At 38.6% G+C, this 26,647-nt stretch overlaps 1 protein-coding gene across 4 annotated transcripts in view; it reads right to left on the bottom strand.

Annotated features, from left to right (window-relative positions):
• Positions 1-2,281: 2,281 nt before the first annotated feature.
• The window catches only part of galnt13 (UDP-N-acetyl-alpha-D-galactosamine:polypeptide N-acetylgalactosaminyltransferase 13), a 349,729-nt gene continuing 325,363 nt past the window's right edge, over positions 2,282-26,647 (bottom strand). For 3 of the 4 annotated variants that reach the window (XM_048599345.1, XM_048599342.1, XM_048599344.1), the window contains one exon: positions 3,792-3,847. Coding sequence is in view for 1 of the 4 variants with exons in the window: in XM_048599346.1 (XP_048455303.1) it covers positions 3,707-3,847 (141 nt within the window). In the remaining 3 variants the exon portion in view is untranslated. Of the gene's footprint in view, positions 3,848-26,647 lie in introns of all 4 variants that reach the window. The other variant, XM_048599346.1, reaches the window with a different exon arrangement.

Genomic DNA, 26,647 nt, shown 5'->3' with positions numbered 1-26,647 from the left:
CAAAATACAACTTTAGTTGAACAAAAATGGTTTTATCCACTTGGTAACATGCAAGTCAGAAATGATCTTAGAGGTTCGTAACAGACAGCACTGTTTGGAAATTCCATGTTACCTCATCTTTCTACCATCAGGAGAAAATAGACAGGGCTGAGTTTCCTCAGCACAGGCATAATGGCGTAGTTTTCTTCCTCCTAAACACTCTGCCCATGCTCCTTTATTTTTTGCACTTTTACAATTGTCCAGCTGAGAGGATAGTTGGAAATTCCTTCTCAATCAGTTGTAATCCCAATGTTACAAGTTATTAAAAGTCTACCCTGTGATTTTTTTTTTGCCCTCTACTTTTGGGGAATCAGCAAAGCTCTACTTGTAGAACTTCAAATTGAGGTACCATAATGAAGCAAAAACTAGACCTAATTCTTTATCTTGTCATGGATTTGACCCTCATAATACTAAAAATGAATTATATTTAGAGATTTGAGTTACTCTGAAAATTAGCTGTTTTTCTTTATTCTCTTTTCTTTGTACTGTCAGCCCAAAGACAGGTCTGACCCATAGCATCACAATCTGCATCTCAGGTAGAGCAAGGAAGTCAATCTCAAATCCTAAACAAAAACAGAAATTGCTGGTCTGGCAGCATCTGTGAAGAGAAATCAAAGTTAATGTTTTGGGTTCAGCGACCCTTCCTCAGAACTGAGGATCAATCTGGCATATATCGATCAATTATCCTCCTAAGAAGTGTAAATTAGTGTGGCAACATGCACTTATAGATCCATGTTCCATCCTAAAGCTATTCAGTAGTTCAAGAGGAATTTGGTGCAGATGGGAAGAGGCGCTTTTCGCTTGCTTCTTTTTTTGGCTCATAGTTTAGAATTTTTTTTTAAACAGGATAAGTTGAAACCCAGGATCAGGGACCCAGCAAAAGAGAGTGTAAATTCATTGATTGGTGATAGCTACCAATTTCACTATATATTATAGGTTACTTCCAGATTGAAGGTAAAAAGGAGAAATATTTACAGACAAGTATGAATTTTCTAAAAATCAAATTAAGAACTAAGTAATTAAAATAGAGATGCCAGACAAGGTGCTGTGTTGTAACTGCATGATGTGAGAGCAGGTGGACCCCATTGTACTTCAAAGTGACCGCACTGTAGAAGTATTGGTTGCTTGAGGAACTCTGGCTCAGAGACGATGAGCTCAAGTCTGAGCTTTGAGCACTGCAACATATTGGGGTGGGTGACTAGAAGTCCATCTGGAAGTGGTCAGCATGTAGTGTCCTTGAGACCTTATGGGAAAAGGAGATGGTGGATCCTATTGGGTTGCTCCCTGAGCAGACTGTCTAAGACATTTGGCAGAATGCCTCATCACATTGGAGTGGTTGAGGACTCTGTCTGTACTCAATGGAGTTTAGAGGGATAAGGGGGTTCTCATTGAAACTTGCAGAATAATGAGAGGCTTGGATAGAGTGGATGTGGAGATGATGTTGCCACTAGTAGGAGAGATTAAGACCAAAGGGCACAGCCACACAGTGAACGGATGGTGCTTTCATACTGAGATGAGGAGCAATTTCTTCAGCCAGAGAGTGGTGAATCTGTGGAACTCATTGCTGCAGAAGGCTGTGGAGGCCAAGTCATTGAGTTTATTTAACACAAAGACAAATAGGTTCATGATTAGCAAGGAGATCGAGGTTAATGGGGAGAAGGCAGGGGAATGGCATTGAGAAACATATCAGCGATGTTCGAATAGGGAAGCTGACTGGAGGGCCAAATGGCCTGTTTCTGCTCCTATATCTTATGGTCTGTGGATGGTGGTGGTTGAAGCTCTGATTTTTTTCTATCTCGTGGCTGACCAGGAATTTACTCATTCTTATGCCTGATACTGCTGTAGGTTGGAAGGATTTACAAAATGATATTCAAACTAAAACATACACATGCTAGATGCAACAGGTCATAGAGAAACTCAGCAGGTCTGGCAGCATCTGTGGAGAGAGAAACAATGGTGACGTTTTGGATGACTTCTTTAAATCCCTCAAAAAGAGTTATATTAGGCTCAAGACATTAATTTTGTTTCTCTCTCTATGGATGCTGCTAGACCTGTTAAGTTTCTCCTACCCTTTTTGTTGATGCTTGACCTGCTGGCAGCATTATACAAATGTACGTTACTAGCCATCGAGTCTTGGACTGGAAACTGAACCCTCAAAGACAGGGATGTTACCCACTGCACCATAAGATCTCCTCTTAATTTTACTGCAGAATAAAATATGATGAGTATTTACTTTGGCATTTTATTGTAAGAATTCAAATACATGTAGGCTGTTTATAGTCAAGTTCTGAAAAAATTGTTATTGAAACAAAATTATTCTGGAATTGTTCTTAAAATGTATTTTCTGCAAAAATGTACAAATAGCTCAATTTACAGCAAAGGATACAATTACACCATTTGCAGGCTATTGTTAAACTGAGTACCTATGATATGAGGATATAAATATGAACAAACGTTTCGGTTTAACTGCTACAGCATCAACCAACATTATATAAGCTAGAGATTGAAATGGCTTCATTCATGGTTCCCACAGGAACCCAAACTTTTCTTTGAAAAACTGCCGCAACCAATTCCAAAATACAATATATGAGACATATTACATTGCAGACATTCAAAACTCTGACTTAGACATGTAAACAAAATATGCAAAGAATGATTTTAATCAGTTATCTCCCACAGTTGGCCAATGGCAATAGTACGACTTAAAACTACCTTTTTTTTTATTTTGGCAAGTTTTATTGCACAATATATTCAGTTGTCTTAGAATTGTGTTTCATTTGAAAATGAAGTCTTAAAATCAGAAATGTTGCTCCATTAATATCAAGATTTACAATCTACAAACAGGAATCCTGCTCAAAAATATAAAAACATCAGGAATACATTCTGCTATACTCTGTTTCAATAATCCATGATGTAATAGTTGGATATTCTCAGCCATCAGTGACAGATATGCGAATAACATTTTGATGAAAATTTATTATTTTCTTTACAATTTGTTTATTGTGTACGTGACCGTGCTCTTGAATTTAATGCATAATTACTCTCATTTCTGAAAATATCAATAATATATTCCCTGCATCCACAAAAGATTCTGTGGCTGTTAGCTTTGTAACTGAAATGCAATAGTGGCTCATTCAGCTTGTTGTAACGTACAATTTAAAAACAACCACAGGGCAGTATACATCATTGAGAATAACTTCAGTGGAGGGCCAATCCTACTTTTACAACAGGAACTGGATTTTTTTCTGTTCTCTTAAAATATGTTTGTCTTGAATTATTCTTTTAAGGCAGATGAACACATCAATTTTGAGAGGTTCTGTGCTGCTATTATTGGGTAATGTAATTTTCAGTGCTGTTACTTTCAAGATGGTGAGAATACTTTTATTAATTGATGCATTTCAAATTTTATAGTACTAGTATAACACTCATTGTGCTGTTTATACTTTCTAATGTGCTTTCTACCAAAATAATTCTAAGAGTGGACATGTACAAATATGATATATGAATGTAATTCTAACCAATCAGGCAAAAACATCCAAAATTTGTTCGGTCCACTCAGGATTGCCAATGCCGAGATTTCTTTGTATTTCTAATATAAAATTGACAAAATGAAAATCAGCACTATAGGAGCACTGAAGAAATTGATTGTGATTTTTCTTATTCCACCTCAGGCACTCAGGGTCATGTTGCGCAGCACCCACTGTTGTGATCGGATTCCACTGCAATCCTTCATGGTAGGAACCATTTTATCTTCTTCCGATGGCTCATCCAGACACTGATTACTGTTTACGTGCCGCAGCGCTAATGTCTAGTGAGTGGAGTGGGAAAGAAAACAATGAATTAAGAAATGTATTTAAATAATGCATTTCTAATGTAACAACAATGTGCATTTACATATAATAAAATGTCCTTCGTAGGAATAATGACCAAACAGGAGATTGTTTGTCGTTTAGGATCACAGCCAAGGAGTAATGCATGGTACAAAGATTGGTGTGGGAGGCCAAGCAGCATCATAGGAGCAGAGAGGCTGACGTTTCGGGCCTCGACCCTTCATCAGAAAAGGGGGAGGGGAAGGGGGTTCCGAAATAAATAGGGAGAGAGTGGGAGGCGGATAGAAGAGGGATAGAGGAGAGGAGTTGCAGTGGGAGAGAGATCCCTTGAGGTTTGTCCCTATCCCTCTTCTATCCGCCTCCCACTCTCTCCCTATTTATTTCGGAACCCCCTTCCCCTCCCCCTTTTCTGATGAAGGGTCTAGGCCCGAAACGTCAGCCTCTCTGCTCCTATGATGCTGCTTGGCCTGCTGTGTTCATCCAGCCCTGCATCTTGTTGTCTTGGTGTGGGAGGAATGAGTTTCAGTTCATGGGACACTAGTAGCAGTACTAAAGGAGATATTGTAGTCTGACAGCCTTCACTGGCGAATCAAATAAATAGGTCTGTAAAGAGGGGTTTAAACTAATTGGGGTATTTGGGGGGTGGGGGGGATTTTCTAGAGAGGATATGTGTAGGTTTACAAAGGAAAAAAATGTGGGAGTATTGCATGGCAACTGTCTAGGTAATGATACCATGAATGGGTCAGGAAAGTACAGGCACAAAAGAAAGTTCAAAAAAGCACTCATAGGGTCAAAGGGGGTCAGAATTGTACAAAGGCAAACTTAAAAGCTCTTAAATATGCACGATATTAGGAACAAGATAAGTGAACTCATGGCGAAATAGAGATTAATAAACATGATCTTAAATAAGGATAATTTCAAAGGAGTGAGGGTATCAGAGACATTACAAGAGTGAATCCTCAACCAGTGAATGCAAGGTTGAGAATCGATGCATCTACAACCTCCTCAAAAATTTAAAAGAAACCAGAAGGAAACTGAAGGAACACATCACATCAATGCCTGCAAGCCAGACTGGTGCCTGAAGTATACTTCATTTTTGCTTATTCCTTCTGCATCTGTAATATTTCTGGGGGGTCTTATCTTTTCTCTTTGTGCGTCTGTTTGTATGTTTTTTCTTACAAAAGGGGAAAGAGTTTAAGTTTTAAAGAGCTATAAGTTATTAAGTCATACTTTTTCTTCTCAGTTTAAAAATAATTTGCAACAAATAACTCTTTTTTGTTAAGTACAGTAAGCTGATGAGTATTTTCTTTGAACCTGGTTTAGCCAGTCAGGAAATTTGGGGATGATAAATATTTTGATTAAACCTATTGATATTTGTGATGACTTCAGAAGTTGTGGCGCTTGATTTCCAACACACTAGTGAGTCATGATACTGAGTAAATGCCAACCTCAAATTGAGGAACAACTGCCACCAATAATGCCCCAGTCTCTCCATTAATTTTAGAATTCCTACAGTGTGGAAGCAGGCCATTTGGCCCATTGAGTCCAAACCAATCCTTTAAAGAGCATCCCACCCTAACCTTGCACAGCTTGCAGATCCCTGGACACTCTGGGCTATTTAGCACGGCCAATCCACCTAACCTGCACATGTTTAGACTGCAAACTCCACACATGCAGTCACCCGAGAGTAGAATCACACCTGGGACCCTGGTGCTGTGAGGCATCAGTGCTAACCATTAAGCCACCATGCAGCTCATTCTATTTTACTAAGAAAAGGTTTCTGCACATTGGAACATAGTCAACAATAATTCTTTAACCTATTCAGTTTCTGGTTTTAAAAAAAATGTAATCATTATGGATAGAATATTCCCTAATTAAAGTGCTTTCTTGAAAGAGTTTCACGGAGTTCAGTTAACCTTAGCTACCAGTGACTTTTTCTCACAATCTTCACCTCTTAATTGTGCAGCTGAAGTCTTCAGCACCTTCCCCAGGGAATTCTATGACAGTAGAGGTAGAAGTGCTTGGCACAACAGGACCCTCCAGAGTTCTTGCCTCTGGCACTATATTTAAAGCTCAGCTATACACCATTTCAGATATAACAAGCCAGGAACAGCCCCTCACACTGTGATGCTCAACCCTCAGCATTTAGGCCCAGAGGAAAGAAAAGCTTGCTTTCACTTCACAAACGGGGACCTGGAGATCATAGAGTTTCATAGAATTATCATAGAATCATAGAATACCCACAGTGTGGAAACAAGCCATTCAGCCAAACAAATCCACACTGACCCTCCGAAGAGCATCCCACTCAGACCCAACCCCTACCCTATCCCTGTAACCCTGCATTTCCCATGGCTAATGCACCTAACCTACATATCCATGAACACTATGGGGCAATTCAGCATGTGCAAGTTAGGTGGATTGGCCATCTTTGGACTACGGGAGGAATCCGGAGCACCCGGAGGAAACCCACGCAGATATAGGGAGAACATGCAAACTCCGCTCAGACAGTCACCCGAGGTTAGATTCAAACCTGGGTCCCTGACGCTGTGAGGCAGCAGTGTTAACCAATGAGCCACTGTACAGCCCATGTTGTTGGATGGATGAGACATATAGGATTCTCAAGGGGCTTTACAGGGTAAATGCTGCAAGGATGTTACCTCATGAGAGGACCAGACGGCATTGTCTCAGAATTAAGGAGCACCAATTTAAGACTAAGATGAGGAGGTTTGCACATCTCCCAGTGTCTGCATGGGTTTTCTCCAGGTGCTCCAGTTTCCTCCCACAGTCCAACTCCTTGCCACAGTGAGCTGTTGGGGCAGAGTCATGGTGTGTATTTAAGGCTGAGATAAATTCTCAATCAGTAGGAGAATCAAGGCTTATGAGGAAAGTGGATGTGTCCAGTGTCAGATCGGTCATGATGCTATATCATGGGGGAGCAGGCTCAAGGAGCCAAACAGCCTACTCCTGTCCCTATTTGTTACAGTCTTAAGGATAGTGGAGATGATGGCAGGCATTTTTTCAACTGACTACCACAGGAGACAATGTCACCGGATCCAGTCAGCCTGGAGCCAAATTATAGTCCAGGTCAGTGCTGTGCCTTGAGTAAAGTGGAATGCCCAGTCGTGCTGGAGAAAGGTCAGTGATCTTCTGTAAGGGTAAGTGCCACCATCTTCATGTTACTATTTTACACTCACAGAGCCACCCCTTGCTCAAACTTTGACACTGCATGCAATGGCATCAACGACAAAAGAATTCTCATTATTGCATGCACTATGTCCATTCAATAGCTCTCTCCACCAAACTAATTGTTTCTGACCTCTGCACTTAATGGGGACACTTCACCACCTCTCCTGCTCACGTCTCACCAATAACAGCTCTTCCATCATTCTCAATCCCTCCTTTTGTCTCATTACAGGAAAGACTTGCAGGAACCCACTATTGATACATCTCTGCTGCTGCAACCCCAATCTCTGACACTCAATGGACTGCTAGAGACCAGGCACCAGAACAGCCCTTGGCAGGTGATGAGCCTCTATTTTCAGCTACAAATAACTTTGTCAAACTTCAGAGACAGGCACAGGAACAGCTGGCAGGTTTATCACAGGCAGTCAGTCAACTAGATCTACCGATGTTATCAGTACCCGAGTGTGTCTGGCATGTGTGTCTGTTTGCCTCCATGGACAGATTGGTGACTACTATGGAAAGCATACTCTGTCTGTGGGGTGTGTGCACTGGCCTGCACTCCATCACATTAGCCATAGGTACTCAACATCGATGGCAAGACAAGAGGAAGTCAAAGGACCTCAACTTCATGCCGTATGCTCCTTCGTCTCAGACAGACAGGGTAGCGTAAGTAGCACCGTTAAGAAGGAGAAAAGAGACAGGAGCCCCATAAGTTTCCACAGACGGTCACCTCAGAGGTTCGTCCTTTCAGCGCCAACCTTCAGTGCCAAAGCCAACAGTCAATCAACAGAGGGTGCATCTGGGCAGGAGACTCAGCAGGCCTGAGTCTAGCTCCAAAGACCCCTGGGAACAAACAGCTAAATCTTCTAGTCCAACAAGAGAGCAGGCTCCCTCCATCCCAACTGTGTAAGTCAAGACTGTATTTAGACATAGTAGGGAGGGAGAGGAAGAGAAAAATTAACAATAGGAGGCATGGGTCACAGATCATCAAATAACTCGACACTTGTGTAAATATATACCCACTTGCAGTCTTAAAATGTCTGCTCTAATGTCTTTGTTACTATCAGGCCTAGTGAGATTGCACCCATGTGAGAGATGACTAGCTACTTCAGGCATCCCAAGGATGAAAGAAGTTGTAATGCCCGAGCATTACTCATCTCTAACAAGCAATCAACTCTTTACTGCAGAAAGCCTTGGACAAGCTGATGGACAACGGTGAAGCTTAACATAATGTTCATAGAATTTGGTGATGTCTGCCCTGCACAAATCATCCACATTTGTGGCTACCTTGTGAGTGAGAACACAGAATCATCAATGACTCTGCACATGAGGCACAGTTTCAATCCATCTTTCAACTTTTTAAGGGAGCATACTGTCATTCAAGACTGAGGTGTGACCAATGGCAAGTTCACATATCAACACTCTCTTTCAGCACAATGGCCTGCTGAGAGAAGCTGAACAAAAATATTATATCTCTCAAGTTAAATGTTGTTCTAGAGGATGCTCAAATGTGTCAGGGTAATTTAGCAGTCAACACATATGCTGAAATATTGAAAGGGGATGCCTCAGGATTCCTCTCAACCTACAGCCTATACTGAGAAATTGCACTGCACAACACTTAACTATCATACACTGACTGAGGCCTTACTGTCCTGTCTCACTGACTGCTGGTTTGTTCCCACTATTGAGTAGGACCTGTAAAGTGGAGATTCTTGAAACTGGAGTCACATCAAATGTACAACTGTTTGTATAAGAAAATACTTACCAGCAACAAAAAAAAGTTACAACAACTACAAAAATAATGAGGTTCATGTGTACTTTGGACTGACTAGGACTGTTTGTCTTATAACCAACAGCAAATAAATGATGAATGGAAGTCAAAACCTAGTTCATTCATCCTAGAAGCAGGCTTCAATCAAGTTTTATGGGGCTTTTCATGTTTGATGCATATCTGTATCATGCTTTTTCAAACGTCCTTCTCTGTCAAAGTCTTGATCCACAGCATAATCCTTATCCTTGGATATTTACTGTTGATCCTACATTTCCTCTGCAGTTGTGAAGCCTACCGCATGCCATAAATGATGTCTTAAGGAAGCGTACTGTCTTTTGAACTACAGCCCTGATGATAACATTGTGTCTCCATTCTTCATCAGTCTGATGTTTTGTAAAGGTGTCATAAGCTACGTTTGGAGGGGATAGCCCTAATCTCCAAGTAGTCATCACTGTATGGCCTAAGGATCTTGGAGGGACCTGAGAGTTCTCCGGTATGTAAGCATCATAGCAGCTCTCAGGATATCTGATGCAGGCCTCTGGAATCTGATGACATCGATGGTCATTGATGATTTGGGCATTGAAGAAGTGGAACCCTTTTCTATTGACAAACTTAGTAGGTTGGTGATAGGGTCATCTCAAAGCAACATGGGTATGATCTGTAGCACTCTACACCTGACAAAAGCGAGAGATGGTTGAGAATCTCACTTCCTGCGCTGCTTGACTTTCCTCATGAGGATAATCTGGAATAAATACATTAGTGCATACATTTATACATACATCCCAGATGCAATTGTGGGTCAAAGATTGGGAGATGCCACAGAGGTGCCCAGTTGCTCCTTGAAAAAAAAAAGGCACAAAAATTCAAGACAGTTGTAACATTGATAGGCACCAGGATAATATTGGCACCCATTCCTTTTGAGTGCAGCCCAGGGGCGTTGTTATCAAATTAGGGCCAGACCATCCAGGAAAGATGCTAGGAAGCAATTCTTAAAAACAAAGGGTGAAAGATGTTTTGAGCTCTTTTCCACAAATGGCAAATATGCTGGTTCAGTTATGATTTTAAATTTGAGATAGATATTTTTTGTTAAGCAGAGATCTTAAAGGATATGGATCAAAGCCAGATAAATGGAGCCATTGATCAGCCATGATCTCAATGAATGGCAGAGCAGACTTGAAGGCCTGTATAGCCGGCTCCTGTTCTTGTCCTCAGTTTGAACCTGCATTGGACAGCAGTTGTAGAAAATGGCAGTGATTGTAAGTATATAGGGGTATGTTAATTCTTCTCTGCCTCCTTATCTGGTAACCATTTGAGTTTGCTGTTCTTGCTGACAGCACTTCTCTCTGCTATATGAAAATAACACCAGACCGTGTATTATACAAACAACAGATCAATCAGAAAGAAATTATGTTTTACAACCTCATTAGAGCTTTTGATCACTATTTGATTTCAAGAACATGTAATACAAATGCAAAATCATGCTTCAATGACGGATATAAACATCTAGGAGAGTCTGTAAATAGTTTCATTAATGACCTGTGTGTACTATCTGAACCATGTAGCTCTGGAAACTTACAAGAGCTCTTTTGTGACAACTGTCATTGGTCTCTTAGATAAATCTATCACTGAACTTCTTCAATCAAAAGAGGATCAAAGTCTAGAATGAATAGTCCAAATAGTAATGATCATAGTCTAGAAAATTGATCAAGAAGCACTGTATGGCAGAAGTTCCACTTAATGCGAAGCATTATACAGAAAAGGTGGATACCTGAAGAGCAATTATCCATTTGACCAGAGGAGACAGGTACTGCATGTGGCAACCTCAACATGCGATCCTAAGCAATCTAATTTCACAATGTCTTGTAGTTCCAAAACCCCACATCAGCAAAGGTAACACTATCCAGTCTTTCCACCAACAATGAAATCATTGTAGCAAAAAAGGTCCCTTCTCAATTATATGCAGTCTGGAGAACATACCAGTCACCAGATCAAGTCAAAGAATAATAATGCAGTAATACTCAGGGATTTTAATCTCTCAAATATTAACTTGGATAGTTTTCATGTGCAAGATAGGCAAGAAATAAATTTATTAAATTGCATCCAGACTTACTCTTTCAGCCATTACTACATCAAGGGAGGGGGCAGTTCTTGACCTAATATTGGTGGTCTAATTGGAATTTATATATTTTGAAATGACTTGTGAAATAATAATAGGCACACTCATTCCAGTTAAATCATTACAAAATTTTAAGGCTCAGAGTCTGAAATCTTCAAACAAAGACAACTTGGATGTGAAGTTAGTGCAAATGGTAAAGGACAGATACCAGGTTTCTCATACTTAAATAAGAGGCATCATAATCAACTAAAACTATCCTGCATTTGGAAGGTGTACCCTGATGGATTCAAGAAAGTAACAATAAGCAGACTGCTGGAAGTGGTAAATAAATTAGAAGTGGAATTGCCTGCCAGGGCCAAGTGGTAAGGATAATTGAAATATTGGCAAATTATTTGTGATTGATAGAAACACAGGAGGGATTAAGTACACAGTATTAAGTGTGAAATGATTTACCAACGCTTCAATTATAGTTCAACCGCTTGAATATGAAAAAAAGGAACACAAAAGACTTGATTTTGAGGATAAAGAGAAAGAAAGAACATTTAAGAGGCTGGAACTAGAAATTCACAAGAGCAAAAAGCAAAGGAATTGAGAAAAGAATACTGCCTCAAGAGGATGGAGATTATAAAGAGACCTCAGATGCAGAAAATGGCTCTGATAAGGATAATCATAATCTAAAGTCTTGGGAAATTGTTAAGATTGTATGCTACCAAAATTTCAATGGCCAAAAGAAATTGGCTGGTAGAGCAAATTATGCACCCGCTGTCAGAGGAGATTCTTACAGATTATGACAAATTTCAAAACAAGCCTGGCAAAACTTTATTGAATGTGAAAGGGGAAAGCAATTTTGATAGATGGATATGGGCATATAAGTAAATACAATGTATGAAGCTCTCAAAGCAATCAATCTTATGGAAGAATTTAAAAATTCACTACCTTTTGTAATAAGAACCCATGTTGAAGACAAGGGATTGTAACTGCTACACTGGCAGCAGTCATTATCAGCAAAAAACTAAACTTGCTTTCTGACACTCTCAAACTCAAGAATGTTAGAGGGTGGGAGAGTGAAAGAAAAGAAAGCTAGGAACACCCCAACATTTCCTTCCTGGATCAGAAAGGAAGGTGATGAGAGTGGAGGTGAAAATCAAAGGCCTAAGTATTTCCATTTTGATAAAGTGGGACATCTTCATTGAGAGTGCTGGAAAATGTGGCAAGTGCATAGGTTGCATTGGGATTCATATGAGTGAATCTGAAAAGGAAAAGTGTTAACACTAACCAGGAAAGCTGAAGGAAACATTACTGTGAATGCTGGAGAGGAGAACAAAGTAGAAATGAGACGTGTTTTTTTTTATTCACCAATCATGCAGCTAAACCAATAACTATATTAAGAGACACGTGAACTACTGAAACTCTTTTGCTGGGGAAGCAAAATCTTTCCCTTGAAAGTGCAATGAAAGTCAAAGTGTTAGTAAACAGGATAAGAGAAGAGCATGTTCTGGTTCCATTATATACCCTCAAAGTGGTAGTAAGAATTGTTAAGAAACTACCTGTGGATAGAGTTGACTGGAATGAAAGTTATAGTTTTGTTGATAATCACAAAGTCCAAATATGGTCAAACAGATTGATCAGTTACAGGACCAAATTCCAAGTATATTTTTTCATCATGTATTTTCCATCACAACAACGTAATACCATACACAGATGTGAGAAATATGAGACTTTAGAGTAGCCAAACTTTCATTAAGAATGGTGATGATTCAAAAGAAGTGTTGAACATATTTTCATTAATTGAAGCTGAGAAAGCAAATCCTGAGGTAAGTTAATAAAGGCAGCTCATAATGAGGCTTAAGCTGAAGGAGTTTTGTATTGTTATTATTATAATAAACAAGGTTTGCATGAGCAAGTTCAGACATCCTCATAAACCTGCAGACAATGAATGGACAGCTATTCATCACAGAATGGTACCATCCAAATATTGTAGGGGGATATTGCAAGTATCACAGTAATTGTTATGGCAGGGCATGAAGGAATATGGAAAACTCCAGCATCAATAAATAGGCTTTTTATCTAGCCAAGACTTCATGAAGATGTAGTGCAGTCCTGTAAAACATGCAATACATGTCTGGTGGAAAAAGAACCCCAATATGTAATCAAACCATACATTACTATTATTACCCATACATTTTTTAAAGAACCATTCTGTGGAGTGTTAATATATTGTCCAGGACCATTCAGGTGCAAGAGTATTGAAAGTTGACAGAGATTGTAAAATTGACAAGGAAGGAGAGGTAAACTGTTCTCAAAGAGTATCTCCAACAATTTGATCAGTACTGAAATACTGGAACAGTTTGATGATATATTTTAATACTTAAAGGAAGGACAACAGGAAGATCTAATAAGGTTACTTAAGAAATTCAAGGAAATCTGTAGAGATACACCAGTATGTACTAAGCAAGCCAGACAGAATCAGCACTACTAAAACATTATTATTGGTTAATCCAGGGGGTAAAAAAACACAAGCTTGAGAAGAAATGAAGATTCAAAGCATAGTAAAAAATCACCTGAAGAGTTATTGTGGCATAGTGATAATATCCCTCACTCTGAGTCAGGAGGCCTGGGTTCAAGTCTTACCTGCTCCAGAGGTGCGTCATAACATCACTGAACAGGTTGACTAAAATAACAGAAAATCATTTAATTGATCCGATTCAAAACAGGTGGAGTTTACCAGTAGTGTAAGTTCCTAAACCAGATGGGTCAACTACATTTTTGTAGAGATTACAGAAGAGTAAATGCAAGAACAAGGACAGATTCATATCCTATTCTACAGTTGAAGATTGTATTAAAAGGGCTCACAGTGCTTCATTTCTTTCTGAAATTGATTTGTTGAAGTCAGGTACCATTAACAGCAAAAGCTAAAGAATATCAGTCTTTGATATAACCCATTTGGTGTGACAATGTTGAGCGATGTCATTTGGGTTTAAAAATGCCCCAGGTATATTACAATGAGTTAAGTCATAGCTAAAGTGCCTAACTGTGTACTTCATTTGGACATTGTCATAATACACAGTAACACCTGGGAAGAACATGAAAAGCAACTAGAAGATCTATTCAAAAATTGCTAGCTTAGCAATAAATCTCATCAAAGGCAAATTTGTAAAACTGAGTGCAACTTGCCTTTGCCCGACAAAATGTCCTAGGTAATTGTTGCTAAGAACAGCAAAAGTGAAGGCTCTCACAGAATTCATTTCTGGGAATGTGTGTGTTTTATCAGAGCTTTGTGCCTAACTTTCGCATAACAACTGGACCATTCACAAATTTGTTACACAAACAGATAAGCAGTATTAGCAGTCTTTGAAAAGGTGAAGGTAATCCTAATAAATGAAATGACGATGCCACTCCTGACTTTATGAAATCTTTTAACGTGACAGCTGATGCTTGTGACTTGAGGGTAGATGCACTCTTATTCCGTGATGGTGAATTGAGACTAGAAAAGCCAGTGAAGTATGTTTCTAAGAAATAAAACCAAAATCAGAAATAGTACTGTACAGTGGAAAAGGAGACCTTGGGATCATCATTGACTGTTCAGTATTTTGAAGTCTATGGCCAACATGGAACCCTAATATACACTAAGCATGATTCTTTAACTTTCATAGTGAAATTTAAGACTTGAAATGCAAAATTGTTTCACGAGACCTTATTGATCTAAACGTTTAATGCAAAAAAATTTCACAAATGTTGGAAAAAATAATTATTATCAAGAATGCTATTGTGCTGTAATAATTATGAAATTGAGCGATAAATGACCAGAATTGTTTAAATCCTGCATTAGAAATGAATGGGGTAAATAGATGTAATTTTCTTGTGCCCTTTGTATATGTGCTATGTTTACCTGGTGATGAAACACATTTAAGAATAGCAGTTCATCTCTAAGGGTAGAGCCATATAAGCGGCAACATTTTTTTTCAGTTCTAGAAAATAAAATAGAGTTTAGATTGCTATATAACTGAAATACCAGGAGAGTTGTGCAGCTTCTGCTGCATATTTTAGAACTGCACAATGTAACATTGATTTTCAAAGCTGTGACAGGGAGAATTCAAGACTGAAAGATCTTCTGTGTTAAAGCATTTCTGCTTGTCAACAGCCCTCTGATTTGAGTGTGCAAATAGAAAGCATCCATCTTTCTCTCTCTGCACCTTAGGAAAAGGCAAAACCAAGAAATCTTAAAAGAAGGAATTCCAACAGGAAGAATCTTAGATCTAACATCAAATCATTGAACGACCATCACCACTCAAATACAATGGTCATCATTGTTAAAACTAAAATGACAGAGAAAGTAACTTACACCTTGTCATATGGAATTTTGAACTTCAGAAATTTGTTTACCTTGTGCATTTTCTTCTCCACCCATAGTATCTGTGTCAACCAATTTATCTTCTGTCTATCTTAATCATGAATGAATTTGTATGTATTTGGGTCTTTGAAGGGATAAAATCTGAAATTGCATAATTGTAGTTCTCGAGTCTTCTTTCTCCTTGACCAGTCTATAAAGAACTTAACTCAGAATATGGCATCAATCTATGTGATGAAAGAGCAACAAAGGTGACAAACCTGATTCCTTGGATGAGAAATTCATCCTAAGATGAGAATTCAGTAGGCTTGGCCTATATTCTGATTTAGAATGAAAGATGACCTCATTGAAACGATAATATTTTTTAGACTCTTGATAGCGTAGTTGCTGGGAAGATACTTTCTCTGGCTAGGGAATCTAGATCTAAATGTCAGAGCCTCACCATAAAGAAGTCAAACACTTAAGACTGAGTTGAGGAGAAGTTCTTCAGTCAGTGTTGTACGTATTGAGAATTTTGTGCCCCAGAGAGGTGGAGATGCTTCTGTCACTGAATATATTCATACAATAATCTATGGTTTATTGGAGATCAAATCCAGGAAAATCCGAGTCATCAACACATCCTCGGGCTCAGGCCTAATGGCCTTTAAGTGATTGAATAGAAGCCTAATCAGCCAGCAGGCATGCTACACTTTTCAGCTCATTCTTGACGTTGATTAGTGGGTCAGTTTTCCCACTGGAAAGAATGGGTTGTATGACATCCCCCATGATTATACAGGTCCTCCTTACTACATTGCCTTCACAGCAGGTTCTATTAAAATCCAGTCATTGTCACACAGAATAGTGAGTCTTGAAGAACAGTTGTCCTACTCTCACTCGTTTTTATGTTGAAACATGACGAATTTTAATTTGCAGCTTGTCTGGTGTATATTTCAATACCAAATAACCAGTAAACCAGAAACTGTAAGCCTTTGAGTACTTAATAAAAACATCTTCAGTCTGTTTTCCTTTTTCACTTGCCATTTGTTTTTCCAGATGTAAGTAAACCACTGAATTTGGATGGAAGGCAGTGTTTGGGCCATATCTACAGTTCACTAGACAGTTTCAAGTCAAATATTCCCATCACAGAATTGCAGTGTGATGTTTAACGTAAACAATCCCTCTATGTATAAGCAATACATTAAAATGTATATGTATAAAAAAGTAGGCCTATACTGCTAAAACAAAATAAGCTCACTCATTAAGGGCAACTGTTCAATACATAGAACTCAACAGACAAAAGCTATGAAGCAAAAACAGAAATTGCAGGAGAACCTCATCAGTTCTGGCAGCATCTGTAGAGAGCAAGCAGAGTCAACATTTCAGGTCCAGTGACTCTTCTTCAGAATAAAAACTAAGGGCAGATTATGAAACATTGCAACTGTTTTGGTCACAATTCAAATAAATCTTCCAACTGTTGAGAAAATTGAGCTGCTTAGAGACGTCTGTAAAGTCTATGAACTTAAGCAATTTCTATTCACCTTATCTATTTTGCTTTCCTGCTACTTTAAATCCCTTTACCTGCTGGGAGGTAATTTAGATTACAGAATTAGTTTAGTTTCTGCTTCGTCTGAGTAGTGATAGTCATACCAAGATTTGAAGTTTGATCAGGTGGATCTATGTCCTACCTTTTTAGAATTCATTCTTTTAAGCTTTCTAGGTTTTCTGTCTCTTCCCAATACAGAGAGAGGGAGCAATGAATGCTTTCCATTTGCAGACCCTTGATGCTTTCCTCTCTGCTGCTTAACAATCACAGGGCTGGTCAGGCAGAATTTTTTTGAACACGAAAGACTTCCAGTGCTTCTCAGTCTTGAAGTCAAAATTATATTGCCCAGTTCTATAGTATGCAACACATGATTTTCAAGCTGCACAAATCTTAATATTTCTGTTATATAGCAATCCAACTTCTATTTCATTTTCTAGTCTGAAAAAAGAAAAATGTGAAAAATTGAAAAACGGTGAGCAAAAGGCTACTAATTTTATAAAAATAAATTTATGGCCAGTTAATTTTGGGAGAAGAACAGCTGGTAGATGTCGTTATTCTCTATATTAACATAATCTATGTGTGAAATGGTTTCCATTATTTTCACTTGTTACAGTTTATTTTCTCCCTCCATTTGTATTGGCTGTATCATTCATTTTGAGCAAGAGAAATGCTCTCCTATTAGGGATGATAATAAAGCATTATGACACAATGGGAAATACTCAGAATCTTATGTTCCACCATGCTACCATTATGTGTCATACATTCAAAACCTACTGTTTATTTTATTTTCAAAAACAATCAACACAATACAAGCTTAGAAATAAAGGTGAAAATAGTAAAATATATTTGCAATGTACACAGTAATCAGAGAGCAGTACACAAAAATAGTCTTTTTAAACTTAGGAAGGAGAGCCCCATAAGCATGTGCAGATTTGTACAGATGTTCCACAAAAAACAACTTTGTAAATCACTATTTTAAGGTTAATTTTTCAATGATATATAATGAGTGCTCTGTTGAAATTTGTTACACCAAAATAATTCTTGTTTTGCCTTTTATGATCCATTAATATAAAAGTTTAGTGAGATTGTCTGCCAATCCATGCAGTTCAAGTGTCAACTTCATACATGCCAGCTCCTTCTCAACTTTTAATTTTCCATAAATTCAATTAAATCAATGACCTGGACATTCTTTCCACACATACAGCAACCCATCTGCACATTATCAGATCTGAGCCATTGATTTGCATCATATTCCTATTAGATAATCCATTTTGTAATTTCAGGCCCCAGATATTGACAGCATCACGTACAATCTGCCATATTCCTTGGCATGACAAATTCTAATTATGACCTTTTAAGAAGCAAATTGGCATGGCAAATGATATTTAATACAGAGAATTATAAAGCAAAGCATTTTGGAAGGAAAACAGGAGAGATGCAAAATAATCCAATTGTACAATTTTAAAGGGAGTCTGGGAAATGAGAGGCTTGGAGTTTACAAATAAAAAATATTTGATGGTTGCAGGACAAGTTAGGAAAACTGTTGGAAAAGCATTTGGGATGTACAGCTCTGCATACAGAGGCATAGCATAAGAAACGAAAAGGTTTGTGCTAAACCTTTATAAATTGCTGGTTATGTCACAGATAGGGAGATGATGACAATGTCATTAGACTCGTCAACTAGTAAACCAGGTTACATGCTCTGGCAACATGGCAGTTCTTGGACTTTCAATTAAATTAATAAATCCAGAATATAAAATTCGGTTCAGTAATGGTGACCGTGGCATCTATCATTGACTTGTCTTTCATCTATACCAGCTAATGGCCTACATGTGACTCGAGATCCACAGCAATGTAGTTGATGCTTAATTACCCTCTGAAATGGTTTAGCAGGTCACACAGATTCAGGGCAGTTTGGGATGGCAACGAATCCTGACCTTGCTGGCAACACACAAATGGCATGAATGAATAAACAAAAAAAATCTAGGCACCACACTTGACGAAGGGTATAAAATCCTTTAAGTGAGGGTGTAAAGGAGAATTGTAGCGCCTGGATGAGGGACTTGGTTATGTAAAGTTATTACATAAGTTTGGTTCATGGTCTTTAGAGTTTTAGGCAAGATTTAATAAAATAGGTCAAAGTTTTAAACAGTGTTAACCGAGTTTTGCCCAATAGAGGCATGAAGAGATTACATATTTTAAACCATCATTTTAAAAGGTATACACAAAAGCTTAAGATGGTGTCAGCCTATTATGTGACTTTGGCAGCATTGGCTCCAATCAGACCTGAAAACCAAGCGAGCACTTCATTACATATCAACAATTACAGCCACTTGTAAAATTCACACATTCCTTTGTTAGGAATGGACCATCAACAAGTAAGACTATCAACATTAGTCAACGGGCCTTTCTACCTCACTATGGATAAGAGAGACATCAAAACTCAATGAGTGTTAGAGAAATACAAAAGGGATGTCATAGTCCTCTTATCGTACTGTGATAGCCCTTCATGTGAAGCACAAAGAACTTAGCTGTCTGAAATTCCCAGGGTATGATAAGTGTTACGATCCAAACTGATGGACAAGTCAGATACCAGGCCAAAACCTTTATTTTAATTCATTCACAGGATGCAGGCATCACTGGCTAGGGCAGCATTTATTGCCCATCCTTAATTGTCCAGAGGGCAGTTAAGAGTCAACCAAATTGCTGTGGGTCTGGAGTCACACATAGGCCAGACCAAGTAAGGACAGATTCCTTCCCTAAAGGACTTTAGTGAACCAGATAGGTTTTTTCCAGGATGAAGTTGTCTACAGTTCCTGAAGCTGTAATCCTGAGCTTAGATGTACCCAACTTTAAGTAACATCTTCAAGATTTTATCCCAACTCTTCTAGTCTGATGCTACCACAAACTTTTCACTCTAAGGTAACCCAGCTCATCATATAAAAACCAAAAAGAACTGCGGATGCTGTAAATCAGGAACAAAAACAAAGTTGCTGGAAAAGCTCAGCAGCTCAGAAGGGTCACCGGACCCGAAATGTTAACTCTATTTTTTCCTTCACAGATGCTGCCAGACCTGCTGAGCTTTTCCAGTAACTTTGTTTTTGTTCCAGTTCATTATAACCTTCCTTTCTCAGGAGGACTGGTCTACACAGCTGTCTTCGTGCAAGGAATTCACAGGATTACTCAAAACTCCAAGTAAAAGTAAAATTAAGAAACAAATAAACTCTCTAAACTATGAGTGCTTTCCCCTAAGCTTAGAAAAAACAAGTTCCAGAAATCTCTAACAAAGCTTGAGGCCCAGTTGTTTACCTTGCAGTGTCACAAGACAAGCTAAAGGTAAACAAAAATCTATTTAGCAGTGCACAAAATCCCACTAGTGCTAAAGCTATTCCTCAAAAACTGATTTAAAATAAATCATCATGGCTGTGAAAATACAAGTCAATTAAGAACTTTGGACACACAAAAAAGACCCTACTTACTAAGTCAAAAACCAAAAATTCAAATAACTTATATAAGTAAATCACATGGTCTACACATCAGCCACAAAACAGTGTGTTCATCAGCCTAACACACCATCATATCTGGAAAAGGATTACGGACATGTAACAGATCAAATAGGTGAGCCAGCCAAGTCTATTACCTGTTTTGAAAAGTAACAGAGCTATTCTAAGACAAATACCACCTGAGAGAGCAGCTGAAAATCCATCGATCCAGATGCAAGGCAACTGTGCAGTCAATGTAATATAAAGCAATACCTTGGAGATGTGAGAAGGACTGTTCCCACCAATTTGTTTCAATTTCAAGTTCACATGAGAGCATACCTCCTGAAAATTTAATATGAGAATCCTTTGTTTTTGCAAGACCTCGACTCCTGCTAAAGCAGCAATTCATCTAAGAAACTACAGACCTGCTATGAAAGGGTTTTAAGTAATACAAAGTTGTAATGATATTATTTCTTTCTTTGTCTATAACTACCCTTGCATGTGTAATAGATTGAGATAAACATTGATTTTAAACCTCTGGGGGAAGTGTGTAAAAATAAATGACCTTCTTATGTTTTAATTCACAAACACATACAGCTAGAACCATTAAATGGGGACAAATCACCAAGTGTAAAAATAAACACCTAAAACACAGACCAACAATTAAACATTTAAACACCCTTTGTTATCATCCCAGCTGATGGTAATATTTGACAAGTCCTATCTCAGGCTGAAACTTGGGTGATGCATTAAGCGTTTAATTTTTGTAGTTTGTTACCATGGTGGTAAGTCACTGAGACAGATGAGATTCAGATATTCTTTAGCAACAGAACATAAGTTTATTGCACAAATAACAAAAAATAAATATATTGTATTGAAGAGTTATACAGATCTTAACACAAATATCAAAACAAAGTTTTGACCTGTTTCCCAACACTAGCTAGTACAAATTCTCAAAATCAAAAATATATCGTTCTTATCTCAGTTTTTTTTAAATACTTACTGAACAGACACTTCACAGTTCTTTTTAAAATTATTCCTTTCAGAGTTTAATTGCATAAACCTGTCATAATTCTGATGACCCAAACTTCCTCAATCCTAAAATGAAAACTTCTACACAAGCTTTCCTGATTTAGAAACTCCACACTAAAACATTTCTCCTAAGCTGACTTGAATCTTCGGCTAGAACGAACTGTTCTACCCCATAAACTGACCTTTGAGCCGTTCAGAACCGAGACCTCAAGCCTTCTGTTCTGAAGTCTAAACTAAACTAATGCTTTAATATGTTTGCTCTGTCATAAATTCAACAGTATTTGTCTATTAACACCACAGGTTTCTGCTAAACAGTTTTGCTGAAATCATATGCCATCTTAGAAATGATGTATTTAGGTCACTGTCCAAATGACTTCCTAATCTTTTAAAAATAATTACCTTCACAGAGTTGACTCAGACCCCTGTCTCTAGTTTGAAATCCAAATCCCAATATATACACAAACACAACTTTCTTCACACTTGTCCATACGAAACAAATTGTTTACATGAAAGTAATTGACAAAAGAACCAGAATGGACAGCCTTCTTTCTAAATACGGGAAATTTTGATCTGGAATGCACTGCCTGAAATGATGGTGGCAGTTTAATTAGTAATAGTCACAAGGGAATTAGATAAATACTTGAAGGCAAACATTCGAAAGGTTATAGAGGAAGAGTAAGGGAGTAAGATTAATTGCACAGCTCTTCCAAAGAGCTAGAACAGAAGAATAGATGGAATTGTCTCCTGTGTTGGGTAACTCAATAGATTTTCAACAGGAAGCTCAGGATAAATAACAGCCAAACTGCCACAAAGATGGACTTATGTCAAATAATTGTTCTTAATCCATCAACTGGAAAAATGACACCAAAAGTTTTAAAACACAGATGTTTAAAAACACTGACACAAAGTGACTTTTCTCACAATCAAAATGGCCACATAATTTGCATCACAATGAGTCCCACTTTCCAAACCCATGGAAACGGAGACAGCAAAGCCTCAATTTTCACTCCTGGGTCAGCAGTGCAGAGTCAGGACATTTCCCAGGTCCATAAACCTGACCTGAGAAAACGTGACCTGGACGGTTACAGTTCTGGGTGGCAGGAATCCCTGAAAGGTTGGCTGGTGATGCCATACAGCATCTGCCTTGGTGTGCTGGCACTGAGTTGAAGTTTAATATAAAGAAAAAAAAAAATACCCTCGAGCTAAAACTCCTCAAACCTCCCTCACACACACCTCTTGCTAAACTGCATGCCTTTATGCCCTCTATGTTGGCCTGTGCTTGGCTTGCCACCTTCATGACTCCTCCCTTTCTCTATGCTAACCCATGTCATTATGCGCACTCCATAGTCCTTTATAGTCCCTAAGCCCTAATTCATGTTAACCCATGCCCCCCCACACCACACCATTTACCCTTATGTCTATCATACCAACTCATTCAGTATATCTCATAGGCAGACCTGTGTAGAGACACAATGACTTAAATCCTCTAAAATAAAGTTATCAGTTTCTATTGCAGACTTCACTATATTGAAAGCAAAACTCATTAAGCACAATATTGGCTAAATTTACATTCCTTCAAGCCTAGAGGCACAGGATAGCAAAATAATGGCAAACTGCTCAGAGTGAGAGGACACCCTAAGGAAATATCTGGAAAGGAAGTGATCCAAATACCGCATTTTAGTTAGTATCAGGTCTTGGATCCAACATTGCTTTCTTTTTTTTGAGGAGGGGGGTGTGCGGTGGGAGAGAGACAGAGAGAGTTGGGTAACCACACCCACAAATTGAGTAAGGCTACAGCCACAGCCAGCTGTAGGAACAAGTGAAAGGGAGAGAAGTTGAAAACGTAAAGTCTAAGGAAGAGCTAGGGTATGCCAAGGACAGAATTGAGCAAATGCAGGCCAAAATTCAAGAATAGAGACAGAGGAACTGGGTGAATTTACCGCACATAGGGCAGTTTCAGGCCCAAGGAGAGAAGGCCTACCAAGGGGAGCATGTGCGATCCAGCCCATGAAGCTGTGACTGACCTAGCTGAGAAATATTGTAACTTTCTGGCGACGGTCATGGCCTTATGCCAAGTAAAAGACAGCAATGTTCACACTGCAAATCACTTGAAGAGCCAGTCCAATATTGATAGATTAAAGTCCCAACTTGTGGTCCAGCATAGGATTGCGAGTGCCTTTAGGGCCGCAGGGATAAATATGATGGTGACGTTTAAGAGGCACTTAAGCAGACACATGAACAGGTAGGGAATAGAGGGATATGGACCATATGCAGGGAGATGGGATTGGTTTAGAATGACATCATGGTGGGCACAGGCTGAATGGTCTGTTCCTGTGCTGTACTGTTCTAAGTGTTGAGGGACCAAGAATCAATATAATTTATCCAGCAATTACAAAGTTGATAAGGAACAGGACACACGAAACAGGGAGCTCTGCTCAGCATCAAAAGGATATCAAGTATAAAACTAGTCTTCCTACCTTTTTTTTAAAATCCCATGGTGTGCATCTACATATTTATTAACACATCTGAGTAACAGTCCCAAAAATAGCAGTGCTTACAAGATGTTTGAGGCCTCCTACTCATCTTGAGCACAAACCTGCAATAACTTATTGTTTCATTAAAATAAGTAACTATATTTATTTACAAAATTACACATTTTTTTATTCTCAGCATGTAGATAGTTCACCTTCAGTCACAAACCAAATGATTCATTCAAAATTTGCTTCCTTTAGACGTTTCTCGCACAGAAAAGAAAACGTACAGGGTTGAAATTCTGCACTATACATGTTCACGATTGTGCATTCCAGGCTGGAATCACTTGCACAATAAAAACACCACTTAACATAAAAGAAATATGATATATAATCAATAGATACATTCATCATATTAGTATTTTTTGATTGACTGGGCTCCATCTAGTGATACAAACTGATAAATGCAGGTATCAGCTGAAAGTGCACACTCATCTGCGCTGACCAAAGGTTGCCACTAGACAAAATTCAAAAACTCAGTGAGAGTTCAGAAATGAGCAAAGGCAGCAGTGAAACTGGGAGCAGAACCACCTGTTCTTGTGAATTCTCGAAAGGGAAAAACACAACGATATCTCTAACCCAGAGCGGTCTCTTTTCTCCCATTGTGTTCACAGTTTGAGACGATTCACAGGAGATTACATTTCAGTTTACAAGGCATTTCTCCTTTGTGAAGCTTCTTTAACACCCAACAATGTAAAATTCAAGGATCTCCCTCTAAGCTGGCTGTATTCCACATAGGCCTTCCAGACAGTCACTGAATTATGTTGCTTAAGGCAAGAACAGAGGCCAGGGTGGGGTGTGGGGGATGAAACTGGGCAGCAAGGACCAGGGGAGAAGTGAGACGTGGAGCACCAGCAAGGCTGGAAGCAGGCAATGCTGGGAGGCAGGGATGCAGCAAAGAGAAAAGGGACTGAAGGCAAAAGTAGAAGAACTGGGGGAGAAATCTATGTGAATGCAATCTAGAGAAGAGAAATCTGTGAAAAAAAAATGCTAAAGTGAAACAGGCAACATTAAATGTCTATATTGTCACTCTGTTATTAACAATGCTAAGTGATGTTAAAACCAATCCCAAGGCGAGGATACCCCAAATGTCAAGCTCCCAGATGAGGAGGCAGTTCCTTTCTTTTATCACCTGTCTCCAGTTCAGTTACTCACAACAAGATTAATTCATAAAAGGATCCATTCTCTTTTGGATGGTGTTCTCGCAGACCAATTGATTTTATGTTTTAGAAGCAGCCAATTTAACCACGCTTTCATGAGTTAACAAGTAAATGAGCTTTTGTGTTTCCAAACATGAGAATAAATAATAACACAACACACATATGCGCAGATCAGAAATGAGAGGTGAATCCAAAAAAATGATTAAACTTACAAACAACCTATGGATCAGTCTCTGTGAACTATTAAGGACAGACGAAGGGACTTGAAGGTGTTAGGTCAGGTCATACAAGTACCACTGATATTGGTTAGCAAGCAATTGATATTGAGATGTTTGGCTTTGCTGGTCAGCTGAAAAGGCCTCTATCTTGTTTCCTTTTAACTGTGGCTTTGCTTGCTTTTTAGCTTCCAGCAAAGCAAAATTTCCTGTCATTTTTCTCCAGCACAGGGATGACTAGAGCTTTTCACAGCTGTGATCCTCACACCTTCACCTCATACTTTCACTCACTAACAAACAGACTAGGATTGAAACTGACGTTTAACCCCTGTTCTTGTGAATTCTCATTGGGGAAAAACACAACGATATCTCTAACCCAGAGTGGTTTCTTTTCTCCCATTGTGTTCACAGTTTGAGATGATTCACAGGAGATTACATTTCAGTTTACAAGGCATTTCTCCTTTGTGAAGCTTCTTTAACACCCAACAATGTAAAATTCAAGGTTCTCTCTCTAAGCTGGCTGTATTCCACATAGGCCTTCCAGACAGTCACTGAATTATGTTGCTCAGAATTTACAGTCTCAGGTCATTTTATTGGCTGCATGTTCTCTTTAAAAATAATAAAAATATCCATTGGCAATCATGTTTATGATCCATGGTCATAACAGCAGGGACCTACTGGTCTATAAGTAAAAATATAAGCAAGCACCTATCACAACTCACAAGATGATGATCATTTGTAAATCTTCAATTTGCAGTAGATATAGGATTACATTCCAGTACGGAATAAAGGGCAAACTATCAAAACGGTATATGTGTGAGATTCTCATGCATTATCACTTGCAACAACACTTTAGTAAAGTGAATCATAGAGATATGAGAGTAAAGTGTTGCAAGTTTAGTTGAAAATACCCAATCTCGCTGTTGGCTGCACAACCCTGAAAAGAAACACTGTAAAAATTCTGGCTAGCTATCAGCTGCATATTTTATAGAATACATTGGTTACGCACCTTATCCTGTAGACCTGAGGCTTGTCTAAAACTAGCTCCTGAAAGATTCACTTATTGTAACAAATAACCAAAAGTAATTTCTACAGAAATTACTTGAAGGCAAATGCCTGAGGGCAAGGATCATTGCATGATGGAGAGAACATGGTAAACAACTGAATCTTGTTTTGACTCTTTTTAAATGTTTGTATGATAAAAGACGTTGTAATCTGTAGTTCATTGAATTGCAATCATCTTAGAATAAATTATGATTTCTCAGAAAAAAAAACACTTCTTAAATTTTGAATCAGAGATAGTAGGAACTGCAGATGCTGGAGAATCCGAGACAACAAGGTGCAGGGCTGGATGAACACAGCAGGCCAAGCAGCATCATAGGAGCAGAGAGGCTGACGTTTCGGGCCTAGACCCTTCA

This window comes from Rhincodon typus, chromosome 7 (assembly GCF_021869965.1).
Source record: "Rhincodon typus isolate 14 chromosome 7, sRhiTyp1.1, whole genome shotgun sequence".
Lineage (NCBI taxonomy): Eukaryota > Metazoa > Chordata > Chondrichthyes > Orectolobiformes > Rhincodontidae > Rhincodon > Rhincodon typus.
Note: the sequence above shows the minus strand (reverse complement) of the source record. Positions and strands in the feature narration are given on the sequence as shown.